Source organism: Hippoglossus hippoglossus, chromosome 21 (assembly GCF_009819705.1).
Source record: "Hippoglossus hippoglossus isolate fHipHip1 chromosome 21, fHipHip1.pri, whole genome shotgun sequence".
Taxonomy (NCBI): domain Eukaryota; kingdom Metazoa; phylum Chordata; class Actinopteri; order Pleuronectiformes; family Pleuronectidae; genus Hippoglossus; species Hippoglossus hippoglossus.
Window position 1 is genome coordinate 14,573,740 of NC_047171.1, and position 27,955 is coordinate 14,601,694.

General features: G+C 41.6%; 2 protein-coding genes across 3 annotated transcripts in view; both read right to left on the reverse strand.

Moving 5' to 3' along the window:
* mid1 (midline 1) overlaps window positions 1–391 on the reverse strand; it is a 30,073-nt gene extending 29,682 nt beyond the window's left edge. The window contains exon 1 of the mRNA XM_034574228.1: window positions 258–391. The gene's annotated coding sequence lies outside the window, so the exon portion shown is untranslated. The remainder of the gene's footprint in view (window positions 1–257) is intronic.
* A 7,261-nt stretch (window positions 392–7,652) lies between these two features.
* LOC117755078 (rho GTPase-activating protein 6-like) lies at window positions 7,653–26,719 on the reverse strand. Of its 2 annotated transcripts, none has more exons than XM_034574583.1 (13): window positions 26,409–26,719; window positions 16,494–16,653; window positions 15,935–16,003; window positions 14,490–14,752; window positions 14,126–14,321; window positions 13,930–13,985; window positions 13,696–13,846; window positions 13,433–13,581; window positions 10,908–11,084; window positions 10,340–10,437; window positions 10,019–10,236; window positions 9,442–9,528; window positions 7,653–9,353 (listed from the first exon to the last, which is right to left on the reverse strand). In XM_034574583.1, the coding sequence occupies exons 1-13, from the start codon at window positions 26,553–26,555 to the stop codon at window positions 8,794–8,796; spliced, it is 2,331 nt and encodes a 776-aa protein (XP_034430474.1). In that variant the 5' UTR covers window positions 26,556–26,719; the 3' UTR covers window positions 7,653–8,793. The 2 variants fall into 2 exon arrangements, with proteins under 2 accessions (XP_034430474.1, XP_034430475.1); XM_034574584.1 differs by lacking the exon at window positions 26,409–26,719 and adding an exon at window positions 20,241–20,486 and having other exon boundaries at window positions 7,655–9,353.
* Between the last annotated feature and the right edge of the window lie 1,236 nt (window positions 26,720–27,955).

The following is a 27,955-nucleotide window of genomic DNA, read 5'->3' on the forward strand; positions in this document are numbered from 1 at the left end:
TGACTGTGCGGCATGTAGAGAAATCCTGGTATTACACATAATGTGAAGTTAATGATGTGTATTGCAGGAGAACTATTACAAATCTTTTCCAAGGCAGGAAGTTGATTGGGCTTAATGCATCAGCATTATTTCTGATTTAACATCAAGTCCCACAGGATTGTTTTTTTATTGCTATTCTGTGAAACAAAATTTAAGACCCAGCGCTGATTAAACTCATTTAACTCAATACCACTTACTGTTTCTTTATCAGATCTTACCTGCTTCCCCATGGCTGCAGTGTTAAGTGTCTCTCCCTGGTGAATAAATACTAGGCTGCTACAGAGCATGACTGTTGAGCAGCTGGCACTTCCCCTGAGGTGAAACAGACAGGAGGCTGAAGGTGCACTGTCTGCATGTACACTCCCTTTTCGTCGGGGTGTACACACACACACACAGACACACACACACCTCCCCCCACACACACACACACACACATACCTCACTGACACACACTTCTTGCTACTCATCTGCTCTACAGGTTTGCACAGGAGACTGGAAACACTTAACCCTTTGGTGAGCTGGCGTTGCATGGAACAAAAGAGGAGGACGCTCATTAAACCCCACATATCATCCTGAAAATCAGCCAAAAACTCGTATCTGATCACTGACAATGGCAATGGTGCTTTTAATAATTAGATTTCCACATAATATGCAGGTGAAGAGAAAAAGAAAAAAATGTGAAAGTGTGTGCGAGGCTGGATTGGGTGGTGATATATTGTAAATCACCATCTGATAATAGGGATAAAGTGCTTCTCCCCTGCGCCACAGGCAGCTCCATTGAGTTACCAAGCGCAGAAAACATAAGGCTCAAGCTTAAGCATCTACAGAAGCCTGCAGCAGGCAGAGAGCAGCAGAGAGAAAAAAAATGCTATTAAGCAAGAGAGAATTGGTTTCTCCGCCCTAATGAGAATTCATCATGAGACGGATGAGTCAGCCTGCAAACACAACTCCATACTTGCAATAATGAGATCATATTTGAGGAATGGGGTGTTCATCCCTCAAAATACAGAGTCAAGGGTACAGAGAAGTTCAGCAGAACTTAACTGATCAGCTCCTGAAACTTCTAAACGTTCGTTTTCCGTGCGGCATATGTAAACCAAGGTGTTATGAGGTTGTGATCTGCACCACATCAGAAAAAGAGAAATCGCATTAATGCAAAGAAAACTGAGGTAACATTTTCTCTCGGTATATTTTCTTTTCTTCTGGGGCGCAAAATTTAAAGCCTGTGTGGTCGCGCAGGCTCTGGCCAAAGAAAAGCTGTGAGCCACACATTAAAAACAAAAAACTGAAAAACGGATTGGAGCGCTGTGGAGAATGAAAAGGGGCCTGGGACTCTATATAAGCCCGGGCAGGTTATTTTGGATTAGACACAGCAGAGTTTCAAACCACACAGGAGCTCCGATAAATACGGCTAAAGCCACTTTATTTGCAGAAATAATAAAATGGTGCAAAACCTCCTGGCTTACCGCCCGTCCACACAATAAGACGTCCCGTTTAACCTTGATTTTGGAGGGATTGTGGGAGGAAATTGCAAAATAGTACATGAAACGAGGCTATTATACTTTTTAATGTCCCTGACCATCGCCTGAATATTTGAGGTCACATTAAACTCAGAGACCAACACAGATATTGGTCTTGAGAAATCTAAGAGCTGCTCGACAAAGACTCTGCCGATGCTCGAACTGGTCGGAGATTTTCACCTCCACCAGGGAGGTGTGGATTTCACCCCTGTCTGTTTGTTGGTTTGTTTGATTGTGAACAAGATTACACGAAATCTACTGGCTGGAATAACAAGAAACCAGGTGGAAGCGTGCAGTATGAAACCGGAAGGAATCCATCAAATCTTCTTGTGTCAGTTGTATATTTCTAAACTGCAGCCTGCTCTTGTTAGCTATTCCAGGATTACCAACACTTTCTTTAATAAATAGAGTCAATCCTAACAAAGCAGCCTCGACAGCTTTCTATACACGCTTACATTCAGCCTCTTAGTTTGATCTATTTCTTCATCCTTTCCCGTCGTCTTCTGAAAATACACTTTCTCCTGTTACTTGTTCTTCCTCTGACAAAGTGACAGTTACGCAAGGTGCCACGGCTGCAGGGGTGGAGTTCGTGCTCCTGCAGTTCAAACTTGTTTTTCCTGGAGACGGATACGAAAAAGTCTTCGTCTTTTATTGTTGTGGGATTCAGGGATTAAAACTAGTCACTGGAGATTCATAAGAAAATATTTGAAACTGAATTTGGAGTCTCTCTGTTGCATCGATCTGGTCTTGCTCTGAAGGACTGACTGAATATTGGATCACCCATCAGTGTTAGTGATTTGTCCATTAGGACAGATCAGCATGGATTGAAATAAACACCAACCGCAGCAGACGTCTGATCAAGCGGATTAACAGGAAAGCATGGCCGCGCATGTGAGAGCCAAGAGTGTGTGGTTATTATTGTGAGGCTGAGACAAACAGATTGTGCGTGTCTGTTTTGTGAATGACATGTTGGTCATGTCACATTGTTCAGAGAGATAAAGGAAATAATGGAACATTTTCAGATGACATGCTTGGAGGCTGATGTGCTGTTGGGATTATACAGGCCATCATTCGTACTTTGGCCTTCTGGGACAAGAAAATAAGAGATAACTTTTCATAAAAACCCCCGAAGGCCACTGTAAGCATATGTTCCATTCTGCCGAAACTAATGCCAGACTTTTAGTGAAAGATATTCAGATTGTGAAAATATCTATTCAAATTTAAGAAGATATAAAATCCACGTTTCTGGTTATTACAGAAAAACATTCACCGCTTTGTTCTAAGGTTCATCCTTCTCCGTATGAGGGCCCTCATACATGGGTTCCACTGAAACGTCAATGATCTTTAGAGATGATACATTACCATAACAGTTTACACCGAGGTGAGGTTGACTCAGATCAAGGAAACACAACTTTTAAATCATGAAACTTCTCCAAACTTTAAGAGTTTAAAATTGGTTCAACAACTGTTGATATGGACTTAATTCTTTCCATTTCCTAAATGTTATGCCAGGTAACCTTAACCCCATTCCTTAAAAAAAAAAAATGTTTTTCAACAATGCGAGATGTCATTCATTGTGAAGTCTTCATGATTTATCACTTCAGACATCATCTGATGGGGAATAATTATCTGATCAATATCAGCTTCAGATTGTCTCTTACTCTATTTTTTATCTTGGAAAATGTGTTTTTCTGACGATGTCTTTGTTGACCGTGACCTTTGACCGATCAGCTCAAAAAGGTAATCATCTGGAGATACACCCGCATGTAATAATCCCAGCAAGTTTGATGGAAATCTGCCCATGGGCTGTTGAGTTATTTTGAACACATACACACACACACACACACACACACACACCCACACTTACACAGACAGGGTTGAAAATAACATCCTGCCTTCGGCTACACCAGCACGGAGAGTAATGTAACGTTTAAAACTTATATATTTACGATAAAAAAAGGTGGAGTAATTTGCAGTTTATAGTGTGTTTCTATATGTTTGGTGGTTTTGTCCGGTGAGAGCTCCAGGCGACGTTAGTTGTTGCGGGGGATGATTGGTCGCCGTTGTTTAAGTGCTTTTAACAGATATTGAACTACCGGATTGATTCAGCAGCCTGGAAATCAGTGCACTGCATGTCTGTTTCATAAGTGTTGGCAGGAAGCAGGAAAAACATATCAGAAAATTAAGAAAATAAAGATGAAACAACAATAGAGGAATAATCTGCCTGCAGGAAACTGGAGGACACAGAGAGAACTTCATCTTCGGAACATCGGTGTGACGTCTTAAAGATGCCGATGAAATCCTCTCTTTCCTCGTGGGTACACGGTCATACTGAGTATTTGTGAGTTTGCATTTTAACTCTTTGACGCTCTGTGATAATTTCAGAGGTCCATCCTCGGATTAATTATTAATGGCCGGCACTTCTTTTTTTTCCTGATGTATAGAAATCATGATAGTATGATTGAAGCTGGATTTGAAGCTGTGTCTTCTGAGCAGCAGCTTCTCTTGAAATCAGCGTTCATGGGGGAATTACATGTAATTTTAATAAACCAGAGAATCTACAGCACGACGAAAACTGCTTCTCTCCAGGAACTCAACAACTTTGATATTTTGTCATCATAATCAATAGCTTTTGCTCCAACAAGTGTAGCAAAGCTATTATTGTCACCTTTTTCCATGATGTTTCTTGTATATATAAAACATTTCACATTATAGAACTGTGTCGTATAAGTTCTAAAATGGACGTATAGGCCATTGAGAGGAGTAAGGCTATAAAAATATCTCTTGCTCTCTCACACACACACACACACCCACACACACATTTTGCAGGTTCGCTGAGCGAGAATCACATTGGATCTGTGAGTGTGCGTATGTGTCCCATGAAACAAGCCTGATAACGACAAGCTACAGAGGGAAACATCTGGATGCTGTAATTCCTGATGCCGCCCGGGAGTCTTTGTTTCAGCCACATAATTTTCGGTTTGTTGCGAAACTGCCTGCTGCAAACTGCCTTTCGGTGTCTGTGCAAATGGAGCTCTGCTAACACGACTCAAGTAGTGAAGTATTCACAAACCAGTCTGCAAAAAGTAGCCCACTGATTTACTGAGGTTGACCCGACGTGATCCCCAGCGGCACCATCTGAAACGCAGCCGGCATCCCAGCTAACCTGCTTCATATCAGAGTAAAGAAAACCATTGATGGGAATGTGTGCACTAAAATCCTTGGTGTATGTGTGGCAGTCCTGCTACATGCTCAACTACTCACAGTCTGTATTCCATAGGATGTATATGTACACTGATCTGTTTGAAAACAAACACTCAAATGAACAAATGTAGCTGCAGGTTCTGGGTGAAATGTGGACCTTGTTTCGGAATGAGGTAATATTAATCAGATATATCCCAACTGGAGCATGAGGCAGAGCAGATGGGGGGGAATCAAATGAGATTTTGCGAGTTTGCGGGCTGCATAAACAACAGCTCGTCATTGAGATCATAGAAAACAGGAGGGAGGAGAAAAATGTTTCCCTGGGTGTGTAATCTAAAACCATATAAATAAATCGTTCTGGAAAACTAGAGAAATCTAAGTAGAAAGCATGAATTCAAACATCACCACACCTCCGAGGAAGAGGGAGGCGTCGCTCAGAATCAAAAGCAAGTTGATCAAATGCTTGAACTTGTCTTTCAAATTCCAGTGAATCACTTGTGAAACTTTTACATCTTGTTCAGGAAGTGTTGAACTAAGTGGTTGATCATACTTGAAAATGTATTTTTCTTGAAATAAACTTTATCACCCACTCAAGACCACAGACTGTTTATAAGGATGGATGACACGTCTCCACTTCCTCCCACTACCCAGAAATGAAAATATCAATCAAAGGCAGTCTCAGCTGTCAATCGTGATGTTACACCCTGTTTCTTTCTTGCATCAAACAACTAATAATTAATTAAAACCAGACAGTATCTTTGAGAAAAATGTATTGAATGTGTACATTTACTTGTATCTATTACATGTACTGTAGCCAGCCACCAGGTGGCGATCGATACACTTTGGCTTCACTTTTGAGGAGATATGTCGGCCATCTTTATATACGGTCAATAGGAATGAGTCGTATAAGCTGTGAAGTGTTTCTCTACAGTTTATATTCTTCGTCTGTTTTTACATTTCCAACTGCTTTCAGCTGCTTCTTCTGCAAAGTCAGACCCACAGACTCAACTCAACTCTGCAGAAAATACATTCTCAAATAAAACAGAGGACAAGAGGAAACAGTAACGGCAAAAACGAACTTCTTCTCTAAACTTCCGGAAATGTAACTGCAGCACATGAACTTAACGTGACGGTGTTAATGGTACACTCGTACGATGAAACATTAGCAGTAATCTGGAAGCAAAATGTGATTAAATTGGATACGTGTCCGCTGTTTGACGATGTAACAAAGACGGCGAATGAATTCATGAGGTCAGTAACCGTTAAAATGAACGGCAAGTGAATGAAAAGCTGATTTTATCATCTTAAATCCAGGTTTTGGTAATAAATGATAGACAATGTACTGAGGCTTGGTAGCATTTGCTTTAAAGGTATCTTGTGCCTAATGAGCTCCATTGAGCCCCGTTTTTCGCTCTTCGGAGATTTGTACATCAATCTCGACCTTGAGGCCCCGGGGCCGCCGCTCTCTTGTTTCTGGACATTCAGCCTCATTTTGGTCTGCGACCTTCCTCCGTCCTCCCTGCAGCTGCTCCTGATGCCAGCGAGTGCACTCAGACCGGATGGACCCCCGGCTGGGAACAGTCGCGGCCCTCTGCCAGAGGATCATTTCACATCCATCAGTGCTGCAGAAAGATAAGACGCCAAATGAAATATTCGATCTTGACTGTTTGTTTTCAGGAGGCAGGTCACAAATGAACTAAACAAAGCATCTCCAGGTGATTTTTCCCCCTCATGTTTGAGCTGTTAGTGATCAGGATAATGAGCGTCGAGAAAATCTGGTGCAACTGTGATGCAGATGCACGAGTAAAAGCAAACAACCGTGAGGTTGGATTCTCAGTAAAACGCATCCAGATATCCTGTTCTGCTCTGTCTCCGTGCTCTCATCAGAATGTGACTAAGCGGTGGCCAAACACAGCTCGGCCCACACACAGCTGCGGAGCCAGAAAGTAAAATCCGGAATTTGCAGTGCTGAGGAAATCCCCCGGCTTTGTTTTAGCAAGGGATGAGTTTCATATCAGGGCGAAGAGCTTCACTGTCAAAAGATAATCAGCTTACTTATGACTTATGCTTCGAGTGAGGGGGCGTCCCTCTTTATCTGCAGGAATCTCTCAAGGACTCGTCTTTTCTTCTGAGATCACCTCCTCCTCTTACACCCTTACATGCTTTACTTGCACCTACTGTGACATTTCTCCAGCTGAATTCCTTGTACTTTGTCTTATTTGACAGATTTAGCATTTAGTGCACACTTGTAAGTGGCTTTGGAATCAAGTAATACTTTAAAAGTCAAACTAATAAATTACACAATTCCTTAAAGTGATAAAGAACATCACTTTAAGGAAAGTAATCATTTGTTTTGCATTACTGCATACTCACTGTGAGTACTTCTTGCATGTCCAGTACTTTAAATGATCATATTTTGTCATATTTTACTCTATATTCATCATCTCAGCTCAGTTTTCAAATTTGTATCCCCGTGAAGAATTATTGTTGACAGAACAAAACGTACTTCTAAAAGAGATTGTGTATTATGAAAAATACCTGAAACTACCACTGTCCCCGTCACGGCTGGTAAAGGGAGTTTAACAAGAATTAAATCTAACTACCAGCTGTTCACTGTGCGATGAGTCATGACACATCGATATTACACCTGGGTTACAGTTTCCTGGTCTTATGCTGCTCTCTTGTGGCTGATGTTGTAATTGTTTCACCTAAGAGAAGAATCCAGATCAACCACAATTAACTGACCTGTGAATAAACCCCCCCAGTGGAAGGTCAGTTTCCCTCAATGGTATAAATCAATATGTAGGAGATAGTAATAAAAGCATAGAATAAAACCCACATGTCTTAATTTCCCACAAGGATACGATGGGAACAGACAGAGAATCCCATCAGGTTCTATTTTCTTTGTATAATACAATTACCTTGTATTTCTTTGCAGTGATGTAGATGCATACACATAAATAGGCATGAGTATGATTTGCAATACCATAGCACTAAGTTTCGGTTAAGTGCGACTCCAGTCTGAAGTAACAGAGGGGTCTTATGAATTATGAGTGTTGAGGATCTCATACCACATCACAACTGCATGTTTAATTGTTGCTAAACTTGGAATACGGCTGTGGTGTAGGAGCTAAAACAAACTTAGACTAATATCAACAGACTAGCTGTTGTGTCCTCGGGAGCCTGGCCAATAAAAAACCAAGGCAATGATAACAGCAAATAATAACGATAACAATTCACTTTAAGTGCTTTAGTTTCCATTTCATTTAGATGTATCAGACGGGAGAGGCTGATATTAGTTTAAGGAGAAAAATGAGGAACAAATCACAGTTGATGTATTAAGCGGCGACTGGAGAAAAGAAAGATAATTAAATAACAAAGTATTGTCAATTTACAGATAATATAAATCTGTGTAAGTGCTGCTGCTTAACAGTGATCGCTGCATCGCAAACAGAAAAGGTCCAGGAGTGTATGAAGAGAAAATGAGTGCTTATATGTGACAATTAACACACTTCATTCAAATCTAGAAATATAATATAAATAGAGTATATCATATAATGTATAGATTAATATATATCTCTAGTTTCAGATTTCTGAATGAAATAAATAACGCCTCAGATGGTAAATAGGCTGCAGAATTTCCGCTACTAAGAAGATTACAATTGGATCCTATAGTTAAATCAAAATTAAAGTAGATTGAATACATATCAAAAACAAACTGTAAAGTTGTATATTTACATTCAGCATTAAAAAAACATTCATGGCTTCAAATTAGGCATCAATAACATTCAAGTGTGATTATGACATTCGAGTCTAATACGAGTTTTTCTATTTTGGATGGATACATAACCAAATTACATAAAGCAATTTAAAAAAAAAAAAAGTCGGTGCAAAGTTCTACGAGCCTATAAAAGATACAAACGTGAACTGGTGCTGAAATTAAACATAAATAGACGCATTTCAGCATCTTATGATATAAAAAGAAAGATCTAAACATTATCTTCACTGTAGTTTAGAGTCAACTTGTGCATCACACCAAGGTTTCCGGCAGGGCCTCGGAGTTTTCCTTTGACAGTATCTGCCATATATGCCACCTCTCTGTCTGCCAGTCTGGCGTACTGGACTTTCGTTGTCCATGTCTGGAGGCGTCTGTCATATCTCCAGTCTGGGAAGCAGAGCTCTGCTGGGACTGTTGGGGTGTGTGCGGGTCAGACGGACACGTGAAGAGGGAGGGCGTGGAGTGAGATATATGGGTCTCCCTCAGAGGTCGGGAGTAGTGAAGGGGAGACAAACTCCCCACCCTGACCTTTAATAACGGACATGAAGGGTTTCCTGTCCTTGCCGCTAAGTCGTCTGAGCTAATGGCTCCTGATTGGCTGCTCAGCCCTTGATGTAACGACGATCCCGACCGTCTCTGTCCTTGCTGGTCAGGCCCGCTGCTGCGGCGAGTCACCGGGAGGTGTGGTCTGCATTCCAGCACACCCAATGAGCTGTGGGTTGGTCCGACGGGCAACTTGTGGTTACCTTGGTGACTGCTCAGCCCCTCTGAAGATCCATACGACTCACACTCCGACACGTCTCCGAGGGAGCCTGGGAGAAAGCGTTCATTAACACCCAGCATTCATCACGTATCCCATAAATCCTCTGCAACAACTTAAAGTAAAGAGGGTCGCCTTACCAGTGACGTGACGGCCGCTGAAATCTTTGTTTAACAGCTCGTGCCAGGTGTCCCAGAAATTGTCACTGCCAGAAATAGTTGAGGCCGCTGAGAGAGACAAAAGAATTCAGAGGATTATTTACTTTAGTTTAACAGGGCGTGTGTTTCTGTGTTGTGAAAATCACCATGGACACAGATTCAAGATGTAGTTCAACATTTTTGGAAATAAGCTCACTCACCTTCTCAGAGGGACTTAGATGGGAATAACGTTACCACAATCACATGTATATAAATTAAAACTACAGGGAAAACAGCTAATCTCCTCAGTATAAAGACAACAAAAATATAGATTATGTTATATGACTCTTTAGAATATATATATTCTTACAGTGGTTCGCGCTGCCGACTCACTGAAAGAAGGTTCTTGCATCGAATGTCAGGCTTTCTGTGCGTTTGTAGCATTAATCTCCACATCTGAATATCATCAAAACATTCAACAAAATGTCAAACTAATCTTTTAAAAGACACTAATTATAATAATGCTGACCATATGCTACAGTATCATATAATACCACATGCTGCATTGAATTTAGTTCACCTTTAGAAAGTGTCGGAGAGGTGCTGCCCGATCTGTCTTTTGAATTAGCAGACAGTCGGGGGACTCTGTCTGAGAGAGGACTCGTGCCCTCTGGGTATTTCCACAGCGGCCCATCCGACAGGACAGGAGAGTTGTTGTCGTAGGGAGACACCTCTCCACTCGATGCTTTGGAGTCACTGGACAAGCGTCGCTCAGTCGGGGAGAAGGACTCTTCTGCTCTGAGACCCCAAAACAGTTTGCATAAAGAGCACGGTATCTTAAAATTGCACACGACTGTAATCATGAGCGATGAACACGCGAGACAAAAAGGTGGAAACTCACGAGCAGTGCGACCCCTTCCTCCTGAGCAAATAATCGACAACATCCGGATCTGATTCCAGTAAACTCATCAGCATCTCATTCTGCAGGTCGGCGGGAACCTGCGGGAACCAAAACTCTGTCTCACACAGGCTCATACTAAACGGTGACAGTTCTAAAAATTACAGTGTTTAATTAATCACACTTCAACTGACCTGAAATGAACAATCACACACCTCTCCATTGTAACTAATTACTGTGTCTGCGCTGGATGCAAATAACTAATTAGCACCAGAGCAGAACATTTCATTAAAAAGTTAAAGTTTTTTTGTTCCCAGTATTTACTACGGTATTATCTACGTTTACAATATGCTCTGTAAGAGGAACCTCATGATACTTGTATGATTTAAAGAGAAAATAATGAACGATCGTTTAGAAAAGCAGCTTTAATGATGCAGAGAAACTGTCTGATGGGCTTTTACTTACTTCTGAATTCCTTTTGATTACTGTTACGCTTCTAGTGAAAAGCAAGGAAACATAAAGGTAGAAGCCCTGTTTGCGTGAGTTTTGGTTTTCACTGGCCACTTCTTACCATAAACAGCGAATGGTACGTATGGATCATCCTTTGGACCACGCTGATGATGGCCGTGCTCTCCTCTGCACGGGCAAAACTCTGCACCGCAAACTCTTTGTCCTTTTTCTGCTTGTGCAAGAGGTTGGGTCCGAAGATGGTCGCCAGATTGAGTGATGTCATCTTGTTTCCTGTCACCTTAACAAGACAGAAGACAGAATTTATATGACCGGAGAGTCCGAACACGAACACACATGCATGTACAGACACTTTCGCTGGATGTTTAGATATTGGGGGGAGGGGGGGGGGGGGGGGGGGGGGGATGACAGTTCTGAAGTTACAGAAATGTAAGAATCTGAGTAAGCCAAGTGAAATCAGTTTGATCTATATTTCTTTTTTAACCAATACTCATGAAGCTAAAACAAAAAACAATCTTATTCAGCAGATTTACCAACATGACTGGGAACAATGGAGTTCAACTTTTCTAGATTACTACCTCCACCATGGAAGTTATGTTTTTATTTGTTTGTTAGTAAGCAGGATTACGCAAAATCTACTCCACCGATATCCATGAAATTTTGTATATTGGTGGGGCACAAGGAAAAACCCATTAAATGTTGGCGCAGATCTGGAATCGGGGGTGGATCCGGGAATTTGTGCCGATCCAAACAAACATCCAGGTCTAGCGAATTTAACGTTGCTTGGATCTTAGAGGTGGAGATCCAGAGGTATGCGCTCTACTGAGTCAAATCGTTGTCTTTTCATTCCTCATGCATGAAAACTCTTATATGCATCAAGTAACTTACGTATCAAGATTCTTTTACAGTAGACAGACTCTCCCCCGCACCTAGGTTATGTTGGGAATGTGCACGTAACACAAACCAAGACCAAGCAGTCTATTCCCTTAATATAAGAGTATGTGTGCTGTAGGAACCGAGGTCAGGAATTAACTGGTTTTGAATGCATGAGAAAGTAAGTATCTCCATTGGGATTGTTAGTGTTCAAAAAAGAAGATTAAACACAAAAGGGCCTTTGGATCCACATTCACCAGCAGAACTGCAATGGTGCGTGCAAAGTGCAAGGTCGTGATGCACTAAAGGACAATGAGTTCATACTTCAACACATCACGCTATGCATAGAAATATGGAGTCAAACGGAATATAGAAATGTCGCAGTGATGAAAATAAATCATATACTGAGTAGTCACAGCGCTTATCTCAGAACTTGTAACCAGCTATTTCAATGTGCATGGCAGAAATGGTTCACCAGACAAAGTCCTGACTGGAATAGATGGAATGGAAAATACATTATCTGGAAGGTGCAGAGTGAAAAGATGCAAATGTGTAGATGGTGTGATAGGCAGTCTGTTCACAGAGCGTTTCCCCACAATGTGACATTTCCCCACACTTCATGGTTACAACACATCAGCTGGAGGAAATAACAAATTATGACTGAACAGAAATGATGCTCGCAGAGGCACAATGTTTGTGTAGTTATTGTTAAGCAGGGCGAAGCTGGTTGTGCATCATTTAGTCGCGATTCCCACAATGGATCATCGTGCATATTGGTGCTACGCGTTGGCAAAGCACTTTCTTCAAATTAGAAGCTGCAGCTGTGACAAACATCTGTCTTACTGCCTTTTGAGGCCTGTTGGGATTCATTGTAATCCCATTGAAATTGTAAAATTACAGCATTATTCTTTGACGGCTGCTTTGTTTTTCGAAAACTATTTGACCTTGTGTTTGTATAAAATAGACACTCCCCCCCCAATGTTTAATATGATCAAATCTGCCCCCCCAATAAACTGAATTGTAAACTGGCCGAATAATAATAATAAAACTATTGTTCTATGACGGCAAGAAAAAACGATGACTGGAGAGGAGAGGAGAGGAGAGGAGAGGAGAGGAGAAGAGAGAGGAGAAGGGAAGAGTGGAGTGGAGAGGAGTGGAGGAGGAGAGGAGGAGAAGAGAGAGGAGAAGACAAGAGTGGAGTGGAGAGGAGGGGAGGAGGAGATGAGGAGAAGAGAGAGCAGAAGAGAAGAGTGGAGGAGGGGAGGAGGAGAAGAGATAACTGAAGAGAAGGTTAGTGTAGGATCAATCAAAACCAATTTGCGAAACCTTTTGCTAAAATAACTGTAATAACTGTTCATTAAAAAATAATACAATAAAATATGAAAGATTGTGGGCCCTAATGTGTTTGCCGTCTTATGTCTTAAGTCTAATGTATACATGCTAATTTAAAGATATTTATGTAAATGTTTTATAATTTCATATACTTATGTAATTGTATTTTTAAAAATATAAAAAATAAATATGTAAAGTTATATACAATACACATAAACATGTATAAATTACCAAGCACACATTAGACTTACAATACAGTATTAAACATGAATTCATCTCATGTTAATAACAAGTTGTGAGATTTTGGTCCCCCCCCCAATGTTCACTTCATGACTAGGGCCTTGATAAAATGTGTCTGCGACCTTGTTACAGACCACACTTGTTACACTGCCATAAAAAACTGGGCATGTCGAGTTTCTTTACCTCCTGTCCCTCGCTGTCCAGGCTGTCTTCAGCGTGTGCAGCCACAGTGGACAGCAAGCAGAGGAGACGCTGCAGCGTGTCGCTGTTACAGGGAGGAAGCAGAAACATCAGGAGCTGGATGGCGCTCTCTTGTTCCGAATGATCCAGCACTGCAGAAAAACAAGCCACAGGTTGACATTAGTTTTCAAATGAATCACAGAAGAATTGTGCGAGTTGTTGTTGTTGTGTGTGTGTGAGGTGTACAGAATGTGTTTTCTCCTCACACATTGTGTTGATGAAGGCAGTGTACAGTTCTCTGGTCAGCAGCGGATCGGGCATGTCTCGGAGGAATTCTTTCAGCAGCGCAGCGACATCGTGGACACTGTGCTCCTCATCCAGGCTCACCTCCCACCCCTGGTCAAACTCCTCACGCAGCTGGAGGAAGCATTGGGACAGTTAATGAGGCGAATATGTTGCTCACGGCTTGATGCAACTTGAGCAAAGTGAAGAAACCTCACCTGTCGTACTCTCTTCTTGGAACTCCCTACCCGGAATATTCCAACCGTTTGCAGGCCTGAACACAAAGATGCTCGCTTAGTGCCAAGATTGTGGCTAAACATTATCATCAAATGGATTTAAATTGGATGATTTACAAACTGTGTCCTGCACAATTTGCACACAGTTACTTTTGATAATAACTCTGATTACGTGTACCGTGTTTTTCCAGGTGCTGGCAGCAGAGATCCACCGCCCTGGGCACCTGTCTGTAAATAGGGTTAAGGCTGAGCTTTTTGTCGTGGCGCTTCTTCCTTTTGCCAGCTGCCTCTTCTGGCAGAGACAGCTGGAGGGCCTCCAAGAGCCGAGACTGGTTATCATCAAGGTCAGTGATGCAATCCACAGACACTCCACCCTGTCAAGCAGATGGGTGACAACCACAAATTCAGCCACCGCTGCCAGTGACACAATAAGGTGCAGCCGTTTATCCGCCCAGTGAGTTGACTGTTCAGAAAAGCTGCGAATTCCCAGAGAATCCTAAAGTGTGATTGGACAGATCGGGTGTGTTGACGGAGAAGCCTACCCTCCTGCGTGTCCGCGGGGCTGCGTCCGGCGCGCTCAGGGGAGGAAACTCGTTCGGGGTCTCGGAGGCGGAGCTGAGCGACGACGTGCTGCTGGAGAGCTCTTTATTGGCCCTTTTGAAGCTGGAGGTGAGGTGAAGGAAGGATAACATCAGTTCGGAGGGGTCACTGTGCTCCTCCCGCGGGAGATCGTGCCGCTGCTTGTGCGTGCGGTCGTTTGAAATGACCTGCGACAGCGGAATGCCAAACGCCTGGGGCACGGCCTCTGTACGAGAGGGCAGAGAGAGAGAGAGAGAGAGAGAGAGAGACAGACAGGAAGACTTAAAGTTCATCTCTTTGGCTCCAAGTCAACGGGGAAACGTTAAATTACTCTATAGACGTGGGTGTGTCATGGATCAAACTTTTTCTGCTCAACAGCATCATTCTTTGTATACAAACTTTGACTTTTAAACAGACGCTGCTCAAAATAAATGAGTAATTCAGAGAGCATGCTCTGAAATGCACAGTCAGTATTCAAGAATCAGGGAGCACATACTTTCTGAAATGCCTCTGTAAACAAACACGGAAAAAGAGGAAAGAAGGGGCCGGCCCTGCCTGAGGATACGCTTTAATGAATGTGCCACCACTTAAGATTGTTTTTGTTATTTCCCCCGACTGACAGAGAACATCACTTTCCTGCCAGATTGTTGCAGCGGGGCGGGGCTGAGTGGCGGTTGAAGAGCACCGCTCCCTCTGAGACGTCTTTTGCCGAACTGTAAAGATTCTGATCGCTGGGTTCTCAGTGAGTATAAACAACTGAGGACGACCGACTGCACTGAGTCAACGCAGGTTCAGCCAAAAGGATCAAATCCACTCTTTTCAAGTATCAGAGAAGGCTGGAAATTAATATCCACACTAGAATTTAAACGTGTGATGCTGCAACAAGACCCTGAAACCTACTTAACAAAAGGCAAATTGGACTAATACAAGCTACTACTACTACTAAACTAATACTACAGTATTCAACATACTCCATCCCAAGTACTGAGGTCAACTGACCTGATGTCTCTGCATGTCCCGAGATACAGGTTTAAATATAAGGGGTGACCGGGCCTTTGCATTGGCTGCATCTAATCTCTGGAACAGTTTAACTCTTCATATCAGAACCGCTCAGACCATAGAAACTTTGAAATCATTGCTGAAGACCCACTTCTTCTCGCTCGCTTTCAATTTGAGTTGAGTTTGAGACCTTGATTTCATCTGCTTTTGTGCTACATTTGATTCTCAAATATTTATGATGTTTAATGTTTTATTGCTTTTGTATTTTCTATTAATTTACATTTGTATATCCTTTTATTTTCGTATTTCAAGCCTGTGAAGTGTGGTCATTTTAAACGTACTATATAAACAAACTCTGACTTGACTACATATATAGAGATAATTAAGAATATATTTAAACCCACATTACCTTTGTCTTTACTCTTCTCTTTCGATAAAGAATCCAACTTCTTCTTGAGGGATTTTTTGGGCTTGTGGCCTGAAAACAGACAACGGTAACACAGTTTAACAAAAATCCTACCATGTTCCAGTTTTTACTTGCTCCACCTTAAGTTCTTAGACTCATTTCCTAATTCAGAGGAGTTGACGAACACAGGAAAACTGCAGAAAAGTCACGACAAAGATGTGGAACGCAACTCATGATTCATAACACAATCGAGGAGAATGCTTTTTGTTCATTTTCCCCATACTTTACGTATGGATAAGAAAGAAAACTGTTTTTAAGTGTTCTCAGGGGTCAGCAATGACTCGGCCCTTTGCTGTGTAGTGAAGGAAATGAAATCAATCAAGCAACATGAGCGTTAAACCTTTTACACAGCAAGAAGAAAGAGAGGGAACGTTTCTCGTCCTTTACGCTGCTCGAAATAATATATAAAACATTCTGTCACAAGATTTTTGCCTGTGAGAAGGGGACTATGTGTGTGTGTTTGTGTGTTTGTGTGTGTGTGTGTTTGTTTGCGTTCAAATACATTTAGGGATGGTGATGTGGCAGCCGAGGTCGCGATCCCGGAGCAATCGCCTAAAGGCCACATCCTGGAGGCGAACCCTTTCCAGCTCTGAGAGGCTTTGCAAGTGGACTGGCTTCAGGCCAACGCTGCATCCTGACACGCTGTTCCAGGTGAAGTCACCCTGAGGACGCACACACACACACACACACACACACACACACACACACACACACACACACACATCAGAAACATCTATCATTGCTGTCACATGTTAGGTTCATGACCGACTCTCCTCAGACCCCCAGCGAGCGAGGAACTGACAGGTCTCTCTGCTTCACTTGTCAGCTGAAGAAGACGACGACGACATTAATCTGCTGTTTCCCCTGACAGAAACTGACAGTTTGTTTTCAGAGGTGTCAACTACTTTGTGTTAGCAAGCAGAACTTTGTACTGTGCGTTTTTTGTTGACTCACATAAATGTGTTTTTTCTGATTGTACTAAGTGAGAATTGAGAGGTCATGACATTAGGACAAACAGCCTGACACAACTTCTGTGTCCCCGGAAAAGAGAGTAACAGTTTTTTGTAAGTAATTTCAAAAAACCAAAAGCTGAATGTTTTACAAGAAAAGAGCAGCGAAACTGTGTAGATCGTCTCATTTTAAAATAGCCAAATGGAATATAAAGTGTAAATCATGAACAATACTTCATTAGCAAACCTCGCTGCAGATGAGTCACCCTGCGGCTTTAGAACTGTACTAATGACGGGGCAAATAATATCATCTGAAATCCTCAACCTTTGAGCATCTCCATGCCGGAGATTACGGCGCTTTGATCCCGCACAGTCAAGCCAATCATATGAGCCATGTACCAAAGAGGCTTAGTAACTCATTATCAGGATAAGGCTTACACTAAAGTGGCTCACTCGCATTAAATCAGAATTAGGACTGTTCGACGGTAGCACACTTTTTTTTTTTTGGGTAGACATACAGTACAGTATAAATACGCATTGGAGGACACGAGATGACGGAGACATCGCGGCTGTTTGTCCAGAGCACAGAGGCAGTGGTCACCAGCCTGTGCGCAGTTTGTGTGTGGGAAGCAGGTGAGAAATAATGTAACTTGTGTCTAATACCATTAGCAAACTAATGCCTTAACTGCACAAAGACATGATATTTGTTAATATGGCTATTTCAGTCCATATTATAATAACCGTGGGCCTTCACTAATCATTCCTTTCATCACAGGTGTCCACTAACCAGCAGGTCGGCGGTTTGACTGGGATCGACCCGCCGACCTCCTGGACATTCTGTGTTCCAAAGTGTCCTCGGGCAAGATAGTGAACCCCCACTATCTGATGACGGTGCCAGGAGGGTGTGATTGATCCATGATGGAGAAAGTGCTGCACATAGATGCACTGTATGAATGTATGAGTGGCTTGATCATCAATTAATCATTTGGCACTAAATAAAAAATATATGAGCAACAGTCCAAAATATTAAGATACTCAAATTACACCAAAAAAACAAAACACCCATCCATCTAAATTCTCACTACCTATGAATTGTCAGCATGAGTTCAGACAGACAGTAGCTTCCTTTCTGAAGTGTAAATTTTAACTAGTACCCGAGATAACGGTCATTTACATTATTGTTAGGTATTCAACTGATATACTTGGTACCTTGAATCCACATCTCCTTGTAATTCTGCATTTTAAAAGAAACCTACTTAACCATGCAGCGGCAGAAACAAACACAGGCACAGGGTGAGGGGCCACACAGACTCAACACTGTTATTCCTTCATGTAAGTGATGCAGGACAAACACACGACCAGAAAAAGCACCAAAATACAGTACAGGAAAATACAGAGGAAACAGTTTCATGTCGGCCACTATTTGTACTGTAGTCCATGTCAAATGCAAAGAGTTATGCCGTGTCTGCTGTTATCTGCCCATTTCTTTCGGACATTCCTCTGCTGTGACTGCATGGGAGTGGGCATGTTCCTCGTATCTGATGCGATGGTAAACTGCGTTCCCACACTTACTCTCCGTCAGCAAAGTGACTTCCTTAAAAATCATTGCGTACAATATTTTACCCCCCCCCCCCAAAAAAAAAACCTTGCGCTTTCTCGTCATAGCAACAGGTTTCAGTTCGCCCCGTCCAGACACGAAACGTGAGTGAACAACACCGAAACTCGCTTGTATCGTATTATACCTGTCAGGAGATGGATGAGTGAGTCCAATACACACAAATCCACTAACCTGGTAAACAGTCAGAGTCAAAGAAGCTACTGATTCTTATCTTACTGACAAATCAAATACTTTATCCTTTTAAATGAATTATGAAGTCATTTTTATAATTTTACAATAAAGCCACCAATAAAGAATTCCTTCAAATATGTCAATGATAATTATTTAGAATTATTAGATTTGTCATCATTATCATTATATTCACATTACATATCATTTAGCTGACGCTTTTATCCCAAGCGACTTACAATACGTGCATTCAACCATCAGGGTGCAAACCCAGAACAGCAAGAATCATGCAAGTACAAATCTTACTGATTTAATGAATAATTCAAACTCATCTAAACTCCCTGGCATTTCAGTGCATACACAGCAGGGTGCACATTAAGTCCGAGCCTCCCTGAAACCTAGAGATTTCATGAGCCACCCCTGGAACACAAAGACAGGAAACGTGCAAGGTAGTTCCTACAATAAAGCCAGATTGAGAGCTGAGATTACACCAAGCAGCCGCACTCGAGCCAGATCCAGGGAGGCGATGAATATTCCTCAGTTCTCAGGAAGCCATTCAATGGGGGCATTATGCAAGCGTTTTCCATGGTTTGCTGTGTTTCAGTTTCTGTGTTACTTGTCCCTGCTTGTCTTCATGTTTTATACTTCAATGCTGCCCGTGTTGAACCAGGACACCAGAGATGGACCTTCCTGGTTAAATAAAGAATAAAGAAAAGTGCCCTTGTGTCCTGTCTGCAGTTTGTTTAGAGTAGATTTAATTGTCTCCCCTCACACCCACTGTCTTTTCATTTTTCAGTAATAAATAAATCAAAAAGGTGACGAAACAAAAACACCCTAACCCTGGAGTGTCCATCAAAACGTGGAAACTAGCAGCACCGACACAAAGTCCGTCAATCGCTCACATCCTGTTCTTCAAATTAAAATAGGCACTCCAGTAAACCCATTGTTTCACACACAACGACATGCGCTATAGTTTTATTCGGCTTTCAAGGTGATGTCATTGAGTAGATCTCTTACTAATTTAAGAAATACCACAAATTATACATTACGTTCTTAATCTGTTTTGCGAGAAGTAGATTTTTTTGTTATTATTATTATTATAAGGCCCATTATGTGTTATTATTATTATTATAGCTCGGGGAGTAGGTGAAGTCTCTTTTCCATAAAATTACAATATGTTTATTGTGAAAAATCACTTAAAAAACAAGAGGTTAAACTTCTTATTCTCACACGCGTTTACGTTTAAACTTAACATAAAGTTACATCTCTGTGTCCATAGATGTTTACTATCAATACCATTATTTAAGATAAAGCCTTAACTGTTGAAAGACATGATTTAATCCATTATAGTCGAGAAGTTATTTTTAGTCCATCTAATCACATAATTAAATCAACTGTGCAGATTATTTTCATCACAGGTTAATCTGCAAATTCATGGATAGATTATTTTTGCATTTGACCGTATTTCCTCCACTTCAGTGAGACTTTGAGAACAGAAGCAGCAGCTACTCACAGGGAAGGTGATGCTCCGGCGAGGAAGCGGATCCTCCATCGGAAGGAACAGACAGAAGCAAAACACTGGTCACCACAGACGAGATGTCACCGCTCGCGCTGTCTCACCACACTGACTCCGCGGAGAACCGACGCCATTAGACCCCAGGCGAAACGCCCCAGATAAACAAACACAGACCCACGTGGTGCCGGACTCGGTCTGGACGCAGCCGAGAAGTGCAACAAGTTCAGGGACTGGTTTCACCCTCAGTCAGTGAGGAACACGACCACAGGGGGGCGCTGTTCTCTCCGCCGCCTCACCTGATCACATACAACCAGGTAACAGCGGCGTTTCAAGCTCGTTTGGGGGCCCCAAGCAAAAGGGACCTGGGGGGGCCCCTACATCAACCCCCCCCCCCCCCCCCCAAAAAAAACCTAACCACTTAAAAATTAAAAAAAAAGACATGATATTTAACACCTTCTTCCAATCTTCAAACTCATTGTTTTAGAATCTAAATTATTATGGAATAAGGATGGTTCTTAAGAGCACATTTATGTCCTTCGGTCATATTTTTATATAATAATTTAATATGATTTTGGACAATATTGTCTCTCTTTGTTAAACTAATGGTAGAACAATCTTAAACTTTCTTTTGCATCCTTACAGGCGCCAATATCACGGTTTTACTCCTGTCCCACATCCAGACTTCTAAAATTCAACAAAGAAAATAGAGCTTCTGAATATGATTAATCTGAAACCTTTTACTGTGCCTGAATAAAGTAATACTAAAATAATAAAAGCGTATTCCAGTATTTAATGTGAGACATTTATCAACATTATTTTTTCGATTAAAATGTAGCTGTACATAGTAAAGTCAAAGTGCAAACCCCCACCACTACAAGCCCAGACACATCAGATGTTCTATTGTAGTCAACAAAGACAAAGTGAGCAGCTGCTATGTGACACACCCAGTTATGTATTCACAATCATCAATTATCAACTTGAAGCTTAATCTTCAGCCAGCTCAAGTTTGAAGTTTTTAGCTTAGTGACTGGATGTTCAGATAACAAACGCCAAGATGTGGAAATCTCATGGACTTTAAATATCTTAAAGTCATTCATTGTGAGGAAACTTAAGACTGCACAGTGTCTTTAATTTCCTTTGGTGAGATTATGTGCAATTTATTTATCTTATCTTGAATAACTTAAAAAGTATGTTGATGGTAAATTGACTTGTAATAGGGAGAATGGTGCTGGTTTCATTACCACTCCGTGTCCCTGACACCTCATGTTGTTGCACAACTTTGGTGAGCAGGTACATTCTCCCATGACAAGTGTGTAACTGACTCAAAGTGCCGGAATCAGGCCCAGCAAGTTTAAGAGTATTGCCAAATTGTACAAGAAAAAGTGTTCGTCTCAGTCAGGACACGTAAATATGAAGAAATATGGAGTTTGGCAGGTTTAGTGCAGAGACAGAGGTTCTGGATTGGGAAGCCTGGGATGAGAAAACATACAGTTTGGCTGCAGCTTTGTAACAGAGATCAGTTTTCATATTCCTACAAGCTGCTTCTGCTTCAGGCTATATGAGCTCCTCCAGAGCTCAGACTAATGTAGACGAGTTTTCATCTGAATCACTACAGACTTTACCCTCTGTGCGTCGGTCATCATTCAGCCTGTGTATATTTAAGGAGTAGTGAGACACTCTCATCACACAGTGTAGTTTACAGTTCAATCAGAATTAGGCTCACAGTTTTGTTTAATAAATAGAAAATAAACTTGTAGCTATATTTCATTAATAATATGAATCAACAAACGCCTTCAGTGACTCCGATGTAGAGAAAAACCGTCACACAGGTAAAAAACAAATAGATCATAATCTAGAAGATTATAACATTTAATTCACTCTCCTCCAGCCTGAGATGAAGGGAATGACAATAACGTTAATATAACATTTTAAATATTAATAAAAAGCCCGAGCTACTTTAACACACAACATAAACTAACTAACGAGGCAACATGCCACAGTACTCGTTTGATATAAGATCTGTGCACACATCTTTGGATTCTCCCTCGTGTCGAACCCTTAATCTACGTCCCAGTGATTAATGTCCGCATTTGGTCACTTCATCACGACATCAGAATGATGAATGACTCCCTCTAAAGGCTTTATAAGTTCCTGCACTTCCCTACGGGAGGCTTGTGAGAGCCTGTGTTGAGATAGGCTGTTTTGCATCTGATCAGGCTCTTTAGAGCGACACACAAAGTATCTCTTGAAGTGTTTTGCATTACACCGAATGAATGAAGATGACAAGAGACGCTGCCTGGGCCCCGTCTCCCACAGACACAATTTCACGTGGACACTGTTACAGCAGACTGTGGAAAAAGGAAAAAGACACTGAGCAGTTAAAAGTTTTTTTTAACCAGGATGCAAAATGTTCCAATATTTCACAAAGTCTTCATGTCCAGAGGATAGTCCGAGAACAGCCCAAAATGAAATGCATAAATAAGCTCAAATTAATCTAAAACTTCGCCGTGACCAATGCACTTGGGGAGATCCACCATACAGACAGTAGCTGAACTGCAGGGAACAGTGATTCCTATACTGTCATAATAATTAAGGGCATGCAGAACACTTCAAGATCAGTTTTATAATAAAATGCCAGAAGATGTAAACTGAGTCCAGGAGGTCAGGAGGTTTTACTGCACTGGAAACAAGAACTAGAGATCTTGGGAAAAGTAATATATATATAGAGCCATATCAACATGGATTTCAGGGGCTTACAGTAGATAATAAAAATACCAACACATATACGTATGATATCTTTATTTAAAAAAAATTGGCAATGATTCCGAAGTTGTTATTAAAACCTTATGAGGAAAAAATGTAATTGCGGCTTGATAATTTTCAGATTAACTTCAAACTTTATTATAAATAACTATGAAGTACAAGCAAATACTTGAATTAGGAAAATGAACATACTTATTTTTATGTTAAGTATAAAAATAAATACACATCATTTCTGCCTCCTTTATCATGTAAAATAAGATTTTTCATATGGGTAAACAAAATTGCAGTTACAGATTAGAGTTAGGCCAAACCCAACTGAGCCTGACCCGAACCCGACTAGCATTCTGTTTTTTGTGTCCGAACCTGACACAAGCCTGGCGTTGTCCAAGATCGAAGGCACGTGCAGCGTAAAAAAAATCAAGTGACTGAACCCGACACAAACACATGCAAACACAGTAATGTGCTGCAAATAGCAAAAACAACACTGGACATGTTTCCAGGGGACCCAAAAAAGTGATGAACCTGGCTGTAGTGCAATGCTTTGTAAGGTTCCATCACCACTGACGAGTATAATGGAACATTTTAAACCCAAAAACTCAACCCATTTGGTACCATTTCATGCCGCCAGAGTCATATTCTGTATCAGGGAGACTCAGAAGTTGTTTTGGTTGTTCAGTGGAAGTCTCCAGTTACTGAGGCTGGCAAAGCCTTTCCCATACATCATGCAGATCATACACTATACGTCAGTTATGTCATCATACAAAGGTGCTTGAAACAATTATTTTACCTCGGTGTTTACATCCAAGTCACCGTGTAATGTTACTGCGAGCGGACGCGGGCTGGATGCTGCGGCTGCGAGCCAGCAGCTTTAGCTCCGTGCCATGCAAACGGCCAGTCTCCTGTGGGAAGAAATATGTGCCTGAGGGACCGTAGCCAAGGATCAGGTCATGCTGTTGTACTGTGAGAAGTAAGAGTTGAGGCGTTCTTCATGTAAACCAGATGTCTCTGCTTTTCATCCGAGCTCAGACTGCTGAGAGCCTGGGTTACTGCGCTTCTAATGGAGCCCAGTGACATCCAGCCTATGGAAAACATAAGGTCATTTTACGACATCGATCACAAATACCACTATGACAGGATGTGTTTTCGTGTCGGGACTGCACTACAGCAAGTTGTGGTTTGAATCTAATGCACATGAGCTAAACGCTGAGGTTCAAACAGATAATAAACTCCTCATCAGCACGCTCTGATGCCTGGTATGCATTTTAACAAGAGGCCTGAATGGCTCGAGACATCGCACATCTCATAAAGTCTTGTATAGTAAGTGCAGCTGCATGGGGCTGTGGGGCTGGAGGTGCAGCAGTTTTTGTGCAGAGGGTGAAATCCTGACCAACTGACTTCCCCCCGTGTTACTGCGACTGTGTCTTGGATACTATTGTCCCTGAATGAACTGTTTGCACAGAATGAGTCATTTACTTACTGTCAGCGTAAGCCGACAGCTTGGTCATGTGAGTCTCCAGGAGAGACCTGCACACCTTAGACCGCAGCTGAGTTTCCCTCAGTCTGTTAGGAGCTCTATTTGGAAATGTCTTAGCAGTAGTAAAAAAGTAACAGTTATTAATGAGAACTACTACTGGAACTTCAGTTTTGTAATATTTCTGTTGTTAACTGCAGTGAAGTTAATTCTTTGGGCTTTAAAATGCTTTGTAAAAACTAGAGTGCGGTGCAGCAGCTCTCAGAGCATAATGGCGTGGGCAGCAAACGAGCACTCCCCAAAGTTATAAATCACATTAAATATCCTCTCTGACACTGAGCTGTCTCCAATATTAATCGGCTTCATTCAGATTTACTGTGATTACATTTCTAAGGGCTCTGGCTCAGTGAGGATCTGGCCTCTTGTTGATGGCTGAAAGAAGAGACCAGATACCTGGTATTCATTACAAGCCTATTATAGTGTCACATCTGTGATACATTTCCATTATACTAAACAAACAGTGTAACCATGAGGACCAGCTTCGGCGCAGCAGCACAGATTGGCTGAAATTGGCCAAAATTGTGAACATGTGACATAGCTATTAAACTATAAATCGAGAGATTTAAAGACATGAAAATGGACATTTTAAAGAATTTTATACTAAACATGTGTTGAAATATTTCCACTTGTTTTCTGCTTATTAAAAGATTTAGCGAGGCACCTTCTAATAAAGACAAGAACCATCTTCTTTCATGTCTACAGGCCCTAAAATCCAATAATATGAATGGTGATTTGTTTTCTTTGGTAAAAACTACAAGAACAGAAATGCCAGTGCTTTAACTGTGCATTTACTGCACTAATAACTATTGCTTTGCATGATGTGGTGATAAATTAAATAAATATCTTGGCCTTCTAATAAAGTAGTACATAAAAACATCTGGAAGATTAAGAGGGATTTAAAAAAAAAAAACTCACTTTAAATGAAAACAGTTTAAAGAGAAAACATTTACGATGGAATGACCCAGAATTTTGTTTTGTTTTTTGCATTTGGCACAGATTCAGAATCAACAAATTTTCCGACTTGGGATCATTTCATCATGCAGCTGTTTACCATGTTATCAAATCAAAAGCTTGATATGGCTCGAGAAATTAGTAAATCTACAACCACTTTCCCACCTTTAAGTTTGTAATAGATGTGATATTTTTCATGTTGAGTGAGACACACTTTTGCCAAGTGTGACAAAGTTCTCCGGTCACACCTCTTCCATCAGACACCAGCATGTCAGCACATGCAAGAGCTCCTGCTGACATAGCTCCAGCAGCAGGAATGAGTTGAATCACTTGTAGTTAACCAGTGACACAGCAACGCAATTATAATAGAACTCCTGCATCAGAAGTCCACACATAATGTGTGTCCTATTACTCACAGACTGGGCGATGTTGAAATCATGTGAGAAAAAAACATTTCCTTGAGGATTTCTTTCCCAGTACAATGAGGTAATCGCATGAGAGCATATGGAATGTGCAGCCAACTCACTCTGAAACGTTTTCATAAGGACATTGAAGGAAAACACTGACAGTAGTGCTTGGATATACATCCTTTAAGGTCCACTTGTTGAGCTGTGCGCACAGAATCTGTTTAATTCTTGTATTTGTATGTATGCAATTATCACAACAGCATAAAAAATGACCATAACAAAGCTTTAAGGTGATTTCGAGCTCTTTCTCCATTGAAACTTCTACCGTCAAATCATAATTTAATGTAAACAACTCCTACAATCTTATGACAGTGACCTGATCTTGACAGATGGGTCAGGTCCTCTTGAGTCCAGTCATTCGGAGAGAACAACAGTCCCTCTGCAGTCTGACATGACAGGAAATCAAACCTGAAAACAGGTGCATCCACCTGAAGCCGTCTGTTGGTAACTGACCTTGTACGGAGACTCCTCGGCGTCTGTGCCGTGGTGTCGCATCAGCACCGGGTCCAGGCTCCGGGTCTGCCTCAGCCGGCGCTTGGAGATACTTTTGGGGCTCAGAGAGCACGAGAACACGCTGCTTAACAATCCTTGAGCGGACATGCCTCCTTTCAGTTTTTTGGGGATTTATTCGTCGGGACAGGTTGTGGGTGAAGCGGAGCAGAAGGAGATCCACATCTCACGGGTCCAAAGCGGAGCGGAGGAGCAGCACCGTCCCCTGTGCGTCACCGTGCGTAGTATTATGAAACAGGCGCCTGGAGTCCCCCTGTCACCCCTTCCACCTCCCACACTCTCTGACTCACCACTCCAGTTCCTCCTCTCCCCTCATATACTGACTGTTAGCTACCATTGTAAACAACGACCCGGTGTATATATGTTCCTTTTAATTACGAGCCGTTGGGGGGAAAAGCCTTGCTGTTAAAAAAAGGGGATCAGGACGCACAGCAGTAGAGAAATAAAACAAAAACACTTCATTATCAACTCATTAAAAATACATTAAATACCCAAGGAGGTCTATTAATGGCATTTATATAACATCATTTACTATTGAAACGAAGATAATCATGTTAGTTTATGATCAAAACAAGACACTACAAAGTATATCTAAACAATATGTAATACATCATTTATCATATTTAGCCTTTATATAATCACTGATAAAATAAATTTGTAAAAAAACCTAAATAATACTATTGCTTTATATGTCATTATACAACTATGTTGATTAAACTAACGTTAAAGATTTCAGTGTGTAATAAATGGCTGTTGTCTGAATTGCTGGTGGCCAAACAAGTCATGATACATCTGAATACTTAACTAAGAACTGTTAAAACGAGAATGGCACTCAGTAGAGCCCACACGTCTTCCGGGGCCCAATGGCCCCCTTAAATTCAATCAAGCTGCACCGAGCTGCAAACACACTCTTAAATACCACTTCCTCAAATGTGCCTTTTTAGATGAAGATCTATGTATTACTCTGGAAAAACTGGGGAAAACAAAAAGACAAAAAAAACACCCAAACTCACAATCTTAGGGGGTGAGGGGTGATAACATAAACTCCTTGTCGCAGTTACTGAACCTTTTTTTAATTAGGCTCCCTCGTGCAGTGTCGAGTAGTAAGAGACCCTCACAGTGATAGAAACACTGGACAGACCCATTTCCCCCCCACACTGTAAGGCAGTTGAGATACTTGGCATGTAGTGCCCGGGGAAATGACTCTTCCTGTGGGAGCCCCGGGGGAAGGGACCTGTGTGATAACATGACATGTGAACCAGCACTGTATGGCCAGGATAAGGATTCATCAGATACCAGAGTCCACCAAACAGACAGGGGAAGTGGTGATAAGAGGGCGGCTTTGTGTTTGATCCACTTATTTGGTGGTGCCGAGGTTTGGAGTAAGAGTCCAGGCAGATTCTCATCAGACTTCCTGTAATGTCATTTCTCAGTGATAAGTGCAGCCTTGGGAGCTTACATCCACTAAACCCGGTATGTCAGAGTAAATG

What these genes read in the sequence shown, in the direction of transcription:
- LOC117755078 (XM_034574583.1), bottom strand. Translation starts at nt 26,555, where the DNA reads ATGTCCGCTCAAGGATTGTTAAGCAGCGTGTTCTCGTGCTCTCTGAGC. An exon ending in CCAAGAAGAGAGTACGACAG is followed by an intron (nt 13,847 to 13,929) that starts GTGAGGTTTCTT and finishes TGCTTCCTCCAG; the next exon opens with CTGCGTGAGGAGTTTGACCA. An exon ending in CGTACCATTCGCTGTTTATG is followed by an intron (nt 10,438 to 10,907) that starts GTAAGAAGTGGC and finishes TGGTTCCCGCAG; the next exon opens with GTTCCCGCCGACCTGCAGAA.